This window comes from Sphaerodactylus townsendi, linkage group LG04 (assembly GCF_021028975.2).
Source record: "Sphaerodactylus townsendi isolate TG3544 linkage group LG04, MPM_Stown_v2.3, whole genome shotgun sequence".
NCBI classification, from domain to species: domain Eukaryota; kingdom Metazoa; phylum Chordata; class Lepidosauria; order Squamata; family Sphaerodactylidae; genus Sphaerodactylus; species Sphaerodactylus townsendi.
This window is the reverse complement of record NC_059428.1, coordinates 147,225,760-147,241,211: the sequence shown is the minus strand read 5'-3', so window position 1 is coordinate 147,241,211 and position 15,452 is coordinate 147,225,760. Positions and strand designations below refer to the sequence as shown.

At 64.1% G+C, this 15,452-nt stretch overlaps 1 protein-coding gene across 2 annotated transcripts; it reads right to left on the bottom strand.

Moving 5' to 3' along the window:
• Nucleotides 1-6,321: 6,321 nt before the first annotated feature.
• On the bottom strand, nt 6,322-14,705 carry ZFAND2A (zinc finger AN1-type containing 2A). 2 transcript variants are annotated; one of them, XM_048494454.1, is made up of 8 exons: nt 14,424-14,449; nt 13,301-13,535; nt 12,416-12,594; nt 11,349-11,443; nt 10,425-10,556; nt 9,179-9,330; nt 8,236-8,304; nt 6,322-6,478 (listed from the first exon to the last, which is right to left on the bottom strand). In XM_048494454.1, the coding sequence occupies exons 3-8, from the start codon at nt 12,468-12,470 to the stop codon at nt 6,460-6,462; spliced, it is 522 nt and encodes a 173-aa protein (XP_048350411.1). In that variant the 5' UTR covers nt 12,471-12,594; nt 13,301-13,535; nt 14,424-14,449; the 3' UTR covers nt 6,322-6,459. The 2 variants fall into 2 exon arrangements, with proteins under 2 accessions (XP_048350411.1, XP_048350410.1); XM_048494453.1 differs by lacking the exon at nt 13,301-13,535 and having other exon boundaries at nt 14,424-14,705.
• Between the last annotated feature and the right edge of the window lie 747 nt (nt 14,706-15,452).

Below are 15,452 nucleotides of genomic sequence, written 5' to 3'. Positions count from 1 at the left end.
CCCCCCCCCCCCCACCCCCCCCCCCCCCCACCCCCCCCCCCCCCCACCCCCCCCCCCCCCCACCCCCCCCCCCCCCCACCCCCCCCCCCCCCCACCCCCCCCCCCCCCCACCCCCCCCCCCCCCCACCCCCCCCCCCCCCCACCCCCCCCCCCCCCCACCCCCCCCCCCCCCCACCCCCCCCCCCCCCCACCCCCCCCCCCCCCCACCCCCCCCCCCCCCCACCCCCCCCCCCCCCCACCCCCCCCCCCCCCCACCCCCCCCCCCCCCCACCCCCCCCCCCCCCCACCCCCCCCCCCCCCCACCCCCCCCCCCCCCCACCCCCCCCCCCCCCCACCCCCCCCCCCCCCCACCCCCCCCCCCCCCCACCCCCCCCCCCCCCCACCCCCCCCCCCCCCCACCCCCCCCCCCCCCCACCCCCCCCCCCCCCCACCCCCCCCCCCCCCCACCCCCCCCCCCCCCCACCCCCCCCCCCCCCCACCCCCCCCCCCCCCCACCCCCCCCCCCCCCCACCCCCCCCCCCCCCCACCCCCCCCCCCCCCCACCCCCCCCCCCCCCCACCCCCCCCCCCCCCCACCCCCCCCCCCCCCCACCCCCCCCCCCCCCCACCCCCCCCCCCCCCCACCCCCCCCCCCCCCCACCCCCCCCCCCCCCCACCCCCCCCCCCCCCCACCCCCCCCCCCCCCCACCCCCCCCCCCCCCCACCCCCCCCCCCCCCCACCCCCCCCCCCCCCCACCCCCCCCCCCCCCCACCCCCCCCCCCCCCCACCCCCCCCCCCCCCCACCCCCCCCCCCCCCCACCCCCCCCCCCCCCCACCCCCCCCCCCCCCCACCCCCCCCCCCCCCCACCCCCCCCCCCCCCCACCCCCCCCCCCCCCCACCCCCCCCCCCCCCCACCCCCCCCCCCCCCCACCCCCCCCCCCCCCCACCCCCCCCCCCCCCCACCCCCCCCCCCCCCCACCCCCCCCCCCCCCCACCCCCCCCCCCCCCCACCCCCCCCCCCCCCCACCCCCCCCCCCCCCCACCCCCCCCCCCCCCCACCCCCCCCCCCCCCCACCCCCCCCCCCCCCCACCCCCCCCCCCCCCCACCCCCCCCCCCCCCCACCCCCCCCCCCCCCCACCCCCCCCCCCCCCCACCCCCCCCCCCCCCCACCCCCCCCCCCCCCCACCCCCCCCCCCCCCCACCCCCCCCCCCCCCCACCCCCCCCCCCCCCCACCCCCCCCCCCCCCCACCCCCCCCCCCCCCCACCCCCCCCCCCCCCCACCCCCCCCCCCCCCCACCCCCCCCCCCCCCCACCCCCCCCCCCCCCCACCCCCCCCCCCCCCCACCCCCCCCCCCCCCCACCCCCCCCCCCCCCCACCCCCCCCCCCCCCCACCCCCCCCCCCCCCCACCCCCCCCCCCCCCCACCCCCCCCCCCCCCCACCCCCCCCCCCCCCCACCCCCCCCCCCCCCCACCCCCCCCCCCCCCCACCCCCCCCCCCCCCCACCCCCCCCCCCCCCCACCCCCCCCCCCCCCCACCCCCCCCCCCCCCCACCCCCCCCCCCCCCCACCCCCCCCCCCCCCCACCCCCCCCCCCCCCCACCCCCCCCCCCCCCCACCCCCCCCCCCCCCCACCCCCCCCCCCCCCCACCCCCCCCCCCCCCCACCCCCCCCCCCCCCCACCCCCCCCCCCCCCCACCCCCCCCCCCCCCCACCCCCCCCCCCCCCCACCCCCCCCCCCCCCCACCCCCCCCCCCCCCCACCCCCCCCCCCCCCCACCCCCCCCCCCCCCCACCCCCCCCCCCCCCCACCCCCCCCCCCCCCCACCCCCCCCCCCCCCCACCCCCCCCCCCCCCCACCCCCCCCCCCCCCCACCCCCCCCCCCCCCCACCCCCCCCCCCCCCCACCCCCCCCCCCCCCCACCCCCCCCCCCCCCCACCCCCCCCCCCCCCCACCCCCCCCCCCCCCCACCCCCCCCCCCCCCCACCCCCCCCCCCCCCCACCCCCCCCCCCCCCCACCCCCCCCCCCCCCCACCCCCCCCCCCCCCCACCCCCCCCCCCCCCCACCCCCCCCCCCCCCCACCCCCCCCCCCCCCCACCCCCCCCCCCCCCCACCCCCCCCCCCCCCCACCCCCCCCCCCCCCCACCCCCCCCCCCCCCCACCCCCCCCCCCCCCCACCCCCCCCCCCCCCCACCCCCCCCCCCCCCCACCCCCCCCCCCCCCCACCCCCCCCCCCCCCCACCCCCCCCCCCCCCCACCCCCCCCCCCCCCCACCCCCCCCCCCCCCCACCCCCCCCCCCCCCCACCCCCCCCCCCCCCCACCCCCCCCCCCCCCCACCCCCCCCCCCCCCCACCCCCCCCCCCCCCCACCCCCCCCCCCCCCCACCCCCCCCCCCCCCCACCCCCCCCCCCCCCCACCCCCCCCCCCCCCCACCCCCCCCCCCCCCCACCCCCCCCCCCCCCCACCCCCCCCCCCCCCCACCCCCCCCCCCCCCCACCCCCCCCCCCCCCCACCCCCCCCCCCCCCCACCCCCCCCCCCCCCCACCCCCCCCCCCCCCCACCCCCCCCCCCCCCCACCCCCCCCCCCCCCCACCCCCCCCCCCCCCCACCCCCCCCCCCCCCCACCCCCCCCCCCCCCCACCCCCCCCCCCCCCCACCCCCCCCCCCCCCCACCCCCCCCCCCCCCCACCCCCCCCCCCCCCCACCCCCCCCCCCCCCCACCCCCCCCCCCCCCCACCCCCCCCCCCCCCCACCCCCCCCCCCCCCCACCCCCCCCCCCCCCCACCCCCCCCCCCCCCCACCCCCCCCCCCCCCCACCCCCCCCCCCCCCCACCCCCCCCCCCCCCCACCCCCCCCCCCCCCCACCCCCCCCCCCCCCCACCCCCCCCCCCCCCCACCCCCCCCCCCCCCCACCCCCCCCCCCCCCCACCCCCCCCCCCCCCCACCCCCCCCCCCCCCCACCCCCCCCCCCCCCCACCCCCCCCCCCCCCCACCCCCCCCCCCCCCCACCCCCCCCCCCCCCCACCCCCCCCCCCCCCCACCCCCCCCCCCCCCCACCCCCCCCCCCCCCCACCCCCCCCCCCCCCCACCCCCCCCCCCCCCCACCCCCCCCCCCCCCCACCCCCCCCCCCCCCCACCCCCCCCCCCCCCCACCCCCCCCCCCCCCCACCCCCCCCCCCCCCCACCCCCCCCCCCCCCCACCCCCCCCCCCCCCCACCCCCCCCCCCCCCCACCCCCCCCCCCCCCCACCCCCCCCCCCCCCCACCCCCCCCCCCCCCCACCCCCCCCCCCCCCCACCCCCCCCCCCCCCCACCCCCCCCCCCCCCCACCCCCCCCCCCCCCCACCCCCCCCCCCCCCCACCCCCCCCCCCCCCCACCCCCCCCCCCCCCCACCCCCCCCCCCCCCCACCCCCCCCCCCCCCCACCCCCCCCCCCCCCCACCCCCCCCCCCCCCCACCCCCCCCCCCCCCCACCCCCCCCCCCCCCCACCCCCCCCCCCCCCCACCCCCCCCCCCCCCCACCCCCCCCCCCCCCCACCCCCCCCCCCCCCCACCCCCCCCCCCCCCCACCCCCCCCCCCCCCCACCCCCCCCCCCCCCCACCCCCCCCCCCCCCCACCCCCCCCCCCCCCCACCCCCCCCCCCCCCCACCCCCCCCCCCCCCCACCCCCCCCCCCCCCCACCCCCCCCCCCCCCCACCCCCCCCCCCCCCCACCCCCCCCCCCCCCCACCCCCCCCCCCCCCCACCCCCCCCCCCCCCCACCCCCCCCCCCCCCCACCCCCCCCCCCCCCCACCCCCCCCCCCCCCCACCCCCCCCCCCCCCCACCCCCCCCCCCCCCCACCCCCCCCCCCCCCCACCCCCCCCCCCCCCCACCCCCCCCCCCCCCCACCCCCCCCCCCCCCCACCCCCCCCCCCCCCCACCCCCCCCCCCCCCCACCCCCCCCCCCCCCCACCCCCCCCCCCCCCCACCCCCCCCCCCCCCCACCCCCCCCCCCCCCCACCCCCCCCCCCCCCCACCCCCCCCCCCCCCCACCCCCCCCCCCCCCCACCCCCCCCCCCCCCCACCCCCCCCCCCCCCCACCCCCCCCCCCCCCCACCCCCCCCCCCCCCCACCCCCCCCCCCCCCCACCCCCCCCCCCCCCCACCCCCCCCCCCCCCCACCCCCCCCCCCCCCCACCCCCCCCCCCCCCCACCCCCCCCCCCCCCCACCCCCCCCCCCCCCCACCCCCCCCCCCCCCCACCCCCCCCCCCCCCCACCCCCCCCCCCCCCCACCCCCCCCCCCCCCCACCCCCCCCCCCCCCCACCCCCCCCCCCCCCCACCCCCCCCCCCCCCCACCCCCCCCCCCCCCCACCCCCCCCCCCCCCCACCCCCCCCCCCCCCCACCCCCCCCCCCCCCCACCCCCCCCCCCCCCCACCCCCCCCCCCCCCCACCCCCCCCCCCCCCCACCCCCCCCCCCCCCCACCCCCCCCCCCCCCCACCCCCCCCCCCCCCCACCCCCCCCCCCCCCCACCCCCCCCCCCCCCCACCCCCCCCCCCCCCCACCCCCCCCCCCCCCCACCCCCCCCCCCCCCCACCCCCCCCCCCCCCCACCCCCCCCCCCCCCCACCCCCCCCCCCCCCCACCCCCCCCCCCCCCCACCCCCCCCCCCCCCCACCCCCCCCCCCCCCCACCCCCCCCCCCCCCCACCCCCCCCCCCCCCCACCCCCCCCCCCCCCCACCCCCCCCCCCCCCCACCCCCCCCCCCCCCCACCCCCCCCCCCCCCCACCCCCCCCCCCCCCCACCCCCCCCCCCCCCCACCCCCCCCCCCCCCCACCCCCCCCCCCCCCCACCCCCCCCCCCCCCCACCCCCCCCCCCCCCCACCCCCCCCCCCCCCCACCCCCCCCCCCCCCCACCCCCCCCCCCCCCCACCCCCCCCCCCCCCCACCCCCCCCCCCCCCCACCCCCCCCCCCCCCCACCCCCCCCCCCCCCCACCCCCCCCCCCCCCCACCCCCCCCCCCCCCCACCCCCCCCCCCCCCCACCCCCCCCCCCCCCCACCCCCCCCCCCCCCCACCCCCCCCCCCCCCCACCCCCCCCCCCCCCCACCCCCCCCCCCCCCCACCCCCCCCCCCCCCCACCCCCCCCCCCCCCCACCCCCCCCCCCCCCCACCCCCCCCCCCCCCCACCCCCCCCCCCCCCCACCCCCCCCCCCCCCCACCCCCCCCCCCCCCCACCCCCCCCCCCCCCCACCCCCCCCCCCCCCCACCCCCCCCCCCCCCCACCCCCCCCCCCCCCCACCCCCCCCCCCCCCCACCCCCCCCCCCCCCCACCCCCCCCCCCCCCCACCCCCCCCCCCCCCCACCCCCCCCCCCCCCCACCCCCCCCCCCCCCCACCCCCCCCCCCCCCCACCCCCCCCCCCCCCCACCCCCCCCCCCCCCCACCCCCCCCCCCCCCCACCCCCCCCCCCCCCCACCCCCCCCCCCCCCCACCCCCCCCCCCCCCCACCCCCCCCCCCCCCCACCCCCCCCCCCCCCCACCCCCCCCCCCCCCCACCCCCCCCCCCCCCCACCCCCCCCCCCCCCCACCCCCCCCCCCCCCCACCCCCCCCCCCCCCCACCCCCCCCCCCCCCCACCCCCCCCCCCCCCCACCCCCCCCCCCCCCCACCCCCCCCCCCCCCCACCCCCCCCCCCCCCCACCCCCCCCCCCCCCCACCCCCCCCCCCCCCCACCCCCCCCCCCCCCCACCCCCCCCCCCCCCCACCCCCCCCCCCCCCCACCCCCCCCCCCCCCCACCCCCCCCCCCCCCCACCCCCCCCCCCCCCCACCCCCCCCCCCCCCCACCCCCCCCCCCCCCCACCCCCCCCCCCCCCCACCCCCCCCCCCCTATGGCAGGGGCTGATGGGAATTGTAGTCCATAACATCTGGAGTGCCAAAGGTTCACCACCACGGTCCTAAATAATTCCAAAACACAAAGATATATCCCGCTAAAACACAAGCCTCGATATAAAATGCACAGTGCATTTATTGTGCTACTGTGATTTCTAAACATCCACTTATCACTATGCCTAACGGACTACCACTATTTACTTTTGCCTAATTCTAACGCGCAACAAATCCTGAAGAATTCACAGCTACCAGTTGTGGCTAGATTTTAACTTGGGGGTGGGGGAAGACAATTAAGAAAAAAAGGGAGAACAAACTATATTTGGGCCTCTTGCATGAGCCCACACATTGGATTTTATTTGGGGCCTTACCCCCACCCCACAGCATGGCAAGAGCATTTTCCTGCAAACTAATCTGGATCCTACAGGGTTTATCTCAATGGCTTTTTGACCACCAGCAGGGAATTCCAGAGGACACTTGGAAAGGTTGCATTTATTAGAAAGGTTAAGATCGAAACTTATTCAGAACAGGAGAAAAAGAAGAGTTCACAGATTCAAAGACTGAAGGATTCACAGCGTGGAATTGAGATCGTTCTGGCTCCAGTTTTTCGTCAGCACTTGGGTCTGCCCCTGAAAAAGAAGAATTTGGGGTCGTCAGCTGCAAGTGATAGCCAGTGACGGAAGTTAAACACACGTGCTTAAACACTGGCAGTCAGAGGGTTAAAAGTTTTCTAAGCAGTTTCCTTTTATGGGGATGTTTTCCATATACTGTATATACTGGCGTATAAGACTACTTTTGAACCCTGGGAAATCATCTGTAAAGTCTGGGGTCGTCTTATACGCCAGGTACTGAGTGGGTGGTAATGAGCAGGTGGTACTCTATATTTTAACTGGAAAAGTGGGGGGGTCGTCTTATACACCCAGTCGTCTTATACGCCGGTATATACTGTATATAATTTCCACGTTGCATGTAAGCTTGGTTGCAGCTCCAGTCTAGATCTTGGTTTGTTTTCAAAATTCTGCAAGCCAAGGTCTATTGTGTTGTTGATGGGATATTCCACTGTGTAATTCATAACAGACTTGCGCTGATCAATCCATACATCTTTATTATGGCCATAGACCAGCATAGGGTAGATAGAATCCTACAATTAAATATATAAAGAACCTACTGGAAAAGAAAATTGAGAACACACAAAAAAAAGGATCGGATAAGAGCATAAATATTAAAAGGAAATGAGGCATAAGGGAACAATGAAATAGGCAGATAAAAACAATAACTATCAGATCACAATAAAATCTAAGAAGACAACCGTAGTATTCATAAAGCCTGTTTTATAGCAGACAACTTCCTGCAACACACTTTAAGAGCTGTTACACGAAACCTGGCAACACAGTATGTCGAGCAATCAAATCTTTATTTCAGTCCTAGGTAGGCATAAGGTAGATGAAATAAAAGGATAGAATGTAAAGGATAAAACATATTACAACAATAAGCATCAGATAAAAAAGAAAACGAAAGAAAGAGTGACCTGGGGAAAAACAAAGATAAGGGGGAGGCCATTTCCAAGAGCTCAAGGGCTCACTCGCGCTGTTGAGTCTAGATTTTTTCAGAACTGGTGGGTCAAAATCCAGACCTCTACAGGTCCCAGTATCGAGAGAGGCAGCTAAGAAAAACTGGCTTTGCTGCCAGCAAAATAGCCCCTATCAGCCATGTGTAGCCTGGGAGCACTCGTAGGCTCAACTAGAACGAAGCGCCATTTCCACCAGAGGTCCAGGGTATAAATAGCCCCATTTTACAGACGTGACAAACAAGGCTGCCCCATAAGACAATGCGGATCCAAGGTATTATGTTCATTCATGCAATGAGAAATACTTTCTAAAATAAGCTAAAATAAAACAAAACTTTACAAATTGCGTTTTGTGGTTGCTTTGCTTCAGAGGCAAATGTCCCCAGGTGGCACCCATTTAGACATGGGGGGGCGGAAAATCGCCCCCACACCCCTCCTCCTTCCCCTGGGTCCCACGTGACCAGAGCTGCCCAGGGAAAGAAGGGCCTGTGGATAGCGAGGACGCTACTGGACCAACCCACCACTGCCCCATCCATCGCCTTCTGGGTGGCGGCCCCGGGCAGCAGAACAAGTTGGGAAGGTGGGTCCCACGGGCTCCTGGCCTTTGCCAGCCTCCAGCCCCTCTCCTCACCCCAGAGGCCGCCCAGGGAGGGGGACAGAAAACTCAGTTCTTGACCCGAGCTCCATTTTCTGTCGATATGCCACTCCTTTGCTTTCTAGAGTTTGGAGACCGATATGTTTGAGTGGCGCCTCAGAGCCCAAACAGACATACGCACTCAGCACGCATTAATATTTGGAAAACCTGGACTATCCATTTACCTGTTATGTGGAAGCAGGTGGTTCAAAGACGTCGGGCTGGATTCCAGCAGCCTCATTTGAGCGGCACATCTGTAACGGAAGAGGCAAACTTAGCTTCCTGAGGCCCCCAGCCAGCGGTGCGGCTTCTACGTTTGTGTAAAGAATGCTGGTTCCCAGCCACTGTGGACTCTCACTGCACTAGACAAACGGAGGTTTGCCTGAAGGGAAAATTTGCACCATGTAAGACAAATGATCTCCTTCCCCCTTTCGTAAGTCAGTCAGTGCTGCCTGGAGTTAGCTAGAATTTGCAATTCTTGGGCATTCGACGCAACTTGGAAATTTCTCCGTATCCGCGGTCTCCGCCCTGTGAGGTGGGTGGGGCTGAGAGAGCTCCGAAAAGCTGTGACTAGCCCAAGGTCACCCAGCTGGCGTGTGTGGGAGTGTGGGAGTGTACAGGCTAATCTGAATTCCCCAGATAAGCCTCCACAGCTCAGGTGGCAGAGCTGGGAATCAAACCCGGTTCCTCCAGATTAGATACATGAGCTTTTAATCTCCTATGCCACTGCTGCCAACAATATCCAACAATATCCAATTGAGCCAACAATATCCAATGTGTCTTTTAGACTCCTTCCATACATGCAGAAGAATGCACTTTCAATCCACTTTCACAATTGTTTGCAGGTGGGTTTTGCTATTCTGCACAGAGAAATCCAGCTGCAAAGTGGACTGAATGTGGATTGAAAGTGCATTATTCTGCATGTGCGGAAGGGGCCTTACGGAGTTGATTGAATGAGAATGAAACTGTACTGTGGAAGCAAGGTTGCATCCAGAAAAGGGCACGGGGATTATAGTTCCAGATCACTGCAACACTGCAGGGTTAGACTGCTCCAAAACTCCCCCAAAGCCAGTCAGATAACCTCCACAGGCAGTGGCTTCAGCCAGCAGAGATGGCGGGCGTCCTTACCCTGCTTTTGAGATGTTCTGGTGTTGCCCCGGGCACTGATGATCCAGCGGGTGCCGATGCCGGAGGCAGAAATTCTGGCCACACTGGTCACAAACCAGCTTGATCATCTCTTTCTTTTTGCAGCCGGATCTGAAGCATCGGTTTGTGAAAATCTAAATGTCAGGAAACAAAAAAATAAAACTAGGGTGTTGTGGGTTTTCCGGGTTGTATGGCCGTGTTCATAACTCAGAAGAGCACAGTTCTCTGTTGGGGGTCCCAAATAATTTTGGGGCATGAGTTTCGACAAGCATGTGTTTGGTGCTGGTCGCACAGGGATTTCAGGACAACCGAGAAAAACGGCATCTTCTTCCAACGCGTGGTGTCCCAAAGAAAAGTTCCTCAGTTGGAATGTTGAAGCGTAATAGAATACCAAGCAAGGCTTCATTCAAAAGTCGCCTACAGATAAGGTTACTAACCACTAGGCAGGGCCTGGAGATCTCGCAGAAATTAGAACTGGTCTCCACATGAGAGGCATCAGATCCCCTGGAGAAAATGGTTCCTTTGGAGGGTGGAGTCTATGGTTTTATGTCCTGCTATGATGCTTCTCCTATCTAAATGTTCCCTTCCCCAGTTTCCACTCCTTGAATCTACAGGACTTTCCACATCTGGTGTTGGCAACTCTACCCACAGAAGGACACACCCTAGTTTTCAACTTGCATCCAGCCCCGGCATTTCTGAAGATATTTCTTTAATAATAATAATAATAATAATAATAATAATAATAATAATAATAATAATAATAATAATAATAATAATAATAGTAATAGTAATAGTAATAGTAATAGTAATAGTAATAGTAATAATAACAACAATAACAATAACAACAACAACAATAATAACAACAACAATAATGCAGAAGAAGAAGAAGAAGAAGAAAAAGATGAAGAAGATGAAGAAGAGGAGTAGAAGTAGTAGTTTGGCTTTATATCCCCCCTTTCTCTCCTGCAGGAGACTCAAAGGGGCTTACAATCTCCTTGCCCTTCCCCGCTCACAACAAACACCCTGTGAGGTAGGTGGGACTGAGAGAGCTCCGAAAAGCTGTGACTAGCCCAAGGTCACCCAGCTGGCGTGTGTGGGAGTGCGCAGGCTAATCTGAATTCCCCAGATAAGCCTCCACAGCTCAGGCGGCAGAGCTGGGAATCAAACCCGGTTCCTCCAGATTAGATTGCACCTGCTCTTATCCACTACGTCACTGCTGCTCCTTTACCTTTTCCTTCTTTGGGGCGGAATCCGGTCGACAGCCTCTGTCCATATGAGCGCCGACCACAACATCAGCCATTTCTCCCTTCTTGACTGGTACGGGAGCGTTACAGAGAGGACAAACGGGGACTTGTATATCCTAGGAAAATAACAGTGTCAGAAGCCCGCCTTTCGGAGCCTTTATTTGATCAAGAATCCTCCGGACAGCAAACATGAAAACATTCAAAGCAATTTAAAATAAAGTGTGTGCACACCATATGTGCAAACTGTAAATACAATCAAAACAGGCACATAGAAACGTGGGGGTGTGCCAAACAGGAAACAAAACGCTGCAATACAAACTCTTCCATTCAGGAAACCACTGGCTGAAGTAAACCTCTGTGGGGAATCTCCACAGAGATTCTCCTACAGCACACGAAATGGTGAACACCATGCTATAGGCGGGAGAAAAGATCAGGTTTGGCTGACAACACTTGTGTTGGGGTGCTGTGTGGTTTCCGGGCTGCATGGCCATGTTCTAGCAGCATTCTCTCCTGACGTTTCGCCTGCATCTGTGGCTGGCATCTTCAGAGGATCTGATGGTAGGAAGTTGCCAGCCACAGATGCAGGCAAAACGTCAGGAGAGAATGCTGCCAGAACACAGCCATACAACCCGGAAACCACACAGCACCCCAGTGATTCCGGCTGTGAAAGCCTTCGACAATACATTGAACACTTGTGTCCCCCTGCACTGTGGGAACACAAAATGCCCAAACTGGTCTTTTTTGAACATCCTAAAGACGTTGTATTTATGCTGTGCGGACTGTTCCATAGTTTTGAGCAGAATGCTGTTGACCCCACAAATCAGATACTGACACGGACTATCATTTTATTATGCAACAATTTCTCTTATCCATAGGAAAGTCCAGCCCTTTTCTTAGGGTCGAACTACCTTCTTGTAGGCAGAAGAACATCTGTGGCTGTTGTACGCAACGTGGTCTTTGCAGAAAATCTCCTCGCACGCGTCACATTTCAGTGGTAAGAAATCTGCAGGGAAAGAAAGCATTGCAAAAGCAGAACGAACAAGAATTCAAGCGGATTCCCTGCGGCGGAAAAATTGACTGGAAGCCACACTCACGGTTCCAAGTTCCCATGAGGCCAGTGTGGCACACAGTGTCGAACTAGGAACTGGGAGATTTGGGTTCGAATCCCCACTCCGCTTAGGTACTTGGGCGGGCAACCTGGCATATTGCTTAACAGTGGGTGGATCCTGATCTGGGTTTTATTCCCCGCTCTTCCACATGAGTAGATGACCCTTATCTGGTCAACCGGATTTGTTTCCCCACTCCTACACATGAAGCCGGCTGGGGGACCTTGGGCTCTCTGAACTCTCTCTGAACTCTCTCAGCCCCACCTACCTGATAAGGTGCCTATTGTGGGGAGAGGAAAAGGTGTTGTAAGTCTCTTTGGGGCTCCATATAGTTGAGAAAAGCAGGGCATAAATCCAAACTCTTCTTCTTCATCCCCTAAGGCTGGAAAATACCTGGAGATTTTATAGCTGAGCCTCAAGAAAATGGAGTTTGGGGAGGGGCTTCAATGGGGTATAACTCCGCCTTCCAAAGTGGCCATTTTCTCTAAGGAACTCTGTTCCCTAGAGATAAGTTGTAACATCAGGGTATCGCCAGCCACCACATGGAGACTCAAAGGGGCTTACAAACTCCTTCCCCTTCCCCCCCCCCCCAACAAATACCCTGTGAGGTAGGTGGGGCTGAGAGATCTCCGAAGAGCTGTGACTAGCCCAAGGTCACCCAGCTGGCATGTGTTGGAGTGTACAAGCTAATCTGGTTCACCAGATAAGCTTCCACGGCTCAAGTGGCAGAGTGGGGAATCAAACCCGGTTCTCCAGATCAGAGTACACCTGCTCTTAACCACTACACCGCTGCTGCTATAAAGGGTAGAGGAGAAAAATATCTAAACCCTGCTATACCGATCAGCTCCTTTGCCGTGCGTTCTTCTTACCCAGTTGTTTGCATGTTCTCTCGCTGCAGAGTTTCCCCAAGTCTGGGAATTCCATGATCCAAAAAAACACAACTTGCTCCTCAAGAGTTCAGGGTCACCCAGAGTGGGTTGAATCTCCTTGGCTTCCCGCGGAAGAGCAGAGCAGGGAATGTCCCTTCTAAAGCCCCAAACTCCAGCACCTGAAGAAACAGACGGAAAATGTCAAGCTTCGAATCATAGAAGAATCATAGAGTTGGAAGAGACTCCCAAGGGCCATCAAGTCCAACCCCCTGCCATGCCAGAACGCACAATCAAAGCACTTCTGACAGATGGCCACCCAGTCTCTCTTTAAAAACCTCCAAAGGAGGAGACTCCACCACCCTCCGAGGTAGAGCATTCCACTGTCGAACAGCCCTGACTGTCAGGAAGTTCTTCCTAATGTTTAGGTGGAATCTCTGTTCCTTCACCTTGAACCCATGACTCCTGGCCCTAGTCTCTGGAGCCGCAGAAAACAAACTTGCTCCCTCCCCAACATGACCTCCGTTCAAATATCTAAACATGGCTATCATGTCCCTTCTTAACCTTCTCTTCACCAAATTAAACATTTCACAACTGTTTGCAAGTGGATTTGGCTATTCCGCACAGCTGCAAAGTGCATTGAAAGTGGATTGAAAGTACATTTATTCTGCACGTGCGGAAGGCACCCTAATGTTATCTAACGGCCTATCGGCGTACATAGCCTGACACACAGCAACAGGTGAAGAGGGAAAGAGAGGCAAGCTTCTCGAGTTTGAATCGACCGCTCACTATGGGATGGAGAGGAAAAGACAGGAAAGGAAGAAGTCTAAGATGCAACAGTGTGCTTGCAAGAGAGACAACACACCCTAGAAGAGACGAATTACTTACAAGCCCTGCTCTGAGACAAATCTCAGACATGAATTGTGCGATTCAGCCCGGTTAGTCTTCCATCACAACGAAGAGCTCCCAGGGGGAGGGAGAGAGACGAGAGAAAATGTTTTCAACTCTTTACGCTAAACAGAGGCCCTCACGGGAATGATTATTTTCCACTGGGATTTTGTGTATCCAGAAAGCTTGCGAGCAATACCAGCAGTGGCACGAGAGGAAGCAGCGGGAAAGTGAACTAGGAATGCTAGAAGGTGCATCCCATAATGACCCAGTTATTGAAACCATCCCTTTTTAAAAAATGAGAAGGGGGCAAACAAGAATATATGCTGTGTCTTTTAATATTAAGCACTCAGGAAGAGCGGCTGTCTTAGAAATAGCAACAACCACAAACAAGGAATCCATCCTGGTCCCTTGCTATTATTACAGATTAATATTAGGGTGTTGTGGGTTTTCTGGGTTGTATGGCCATGTTCCAGTAGCATTTTCTCCTGATGTTTCGCCTGCATCTGTGGCTGGCATCTTCAAGGGAAAATACTACTGGAACACCGCCATACAACCCGGCAAACCCACAACAACCTAGTGCAGTGGTGGCAAACCTTTGGCACTCCATATGTCATGGACTACAATTCCCATCAGCCCCTGCCAGCATGGCGAATTGGCCATGCTGGCAGGGGCTGATGGGAACTGTAGTCCATAACATCTGGAGTGCCAAATGTTCGCCACCACTGACCTAGTGATTCCGGCTGAGAAAGCCTTTAACAACATGCAGATTTCCACACTACACACACTACAAATACAACATACCTCTAGGATAAACACCGGCAGCGGAGAAACCGGAAGAGCAGAAGGTTAAAAAAAAGAAAGAAACACAGAGCTGGAAATGATACCAAAGGTCATCTAGTCCAGCCCCTGATACAAGGCAGGAAACCCCAGCTGCCCCCCTCCCCAATTCTTCTGCTCAATGCCCAGAGGAAAGCAAAAAGAATCATATTTTTTTTAAAAAAATTGATTTATGATTTGATTTCTAGGCTGCCCTTCCCATGATGCAGCTGGAAACAGAAATTCAACCATTAAAAAGTCACAATTTTTTTTTTAAAAAAGCACTCCCAATGTATTAACTCACCTCCCTTCAACGTCTGTGGCTGGTCTGCTTTGACCGGCCTTACGAGGAAGCTTTAAATAACCTGAATCTCAGTTGCTGAGTCACCTTCCCCAGATTCTGTGGTCTGAATGAGCCTGCGATGACATCATGACACGCCCGACCAATCCGCTTCCTCCCCTTTCAATCTGCTGAATCACCTCTGCCAGGTCATGTGACTGCCCCAGTTGTGCTAAGTCAGATGCTGGGGGGGGGGGAGGAGCTCACAGGCCAGAAACAAGTGGCTGGCCCCCGAGGTAGCCAACTTCCAGGGGAGTCCTGGAGATCTCCCCAGAATCACAATTGATCTCCAGCCTATAGAAATCAGTTCCCCTGGGTTCTGGGACATTCTATCCTGCTGAGGTCCCTCTTTTCCACTCTTCATCCCCACATTTACAAGTTTCTAGTCCTTAACGGGTTGCCAATATCCAGGTGACTCCTGGAGTTATCCTGGAATGACAAAAAATTGCATATGTATTGACTTCTAACTCACTTGATCTCAAAGTTACAACCCTAATATCATACAGAAAGAACATTACTTAGTTTTAAGATTTGTTACCTTCTGACCGTTGCTTCTAAAACAGCAATAATAAGCTGTTTCTTGCGTCTTAATCATTAACAAATTAGTATTCTTATTGATTAGTATTAGCATTAGCATTATTAATTAGTGTTAGTATTAGTCTTACATAATCGATTCAGCCTCAAATAAGAAACACAGTTCCAATTTCTCATCAAACGCTTGTTTTGACCGTCTGTTTTTGCATGATTTGTTCATTTAACAATTGTAGCATATTCTCCAACTTTGTCTGGGAAACCTGGGTTCGAATCCCCGCTCAGCCAGGGAAGACGTTGGGTAGGATAAAATGGAGGAGAAGCGAAGGATGTAAGCCTGCTTGGGGAGAAAAATAGGGTCCCTCCAGCGGCTTTTGAAAGCTGCTGTTTCGAACACTCAGATATCTCTCCCTTGAGTCTGTCCTGAAAAGACTGACCTGTTTTCCTATGCAAAGGGCAGGA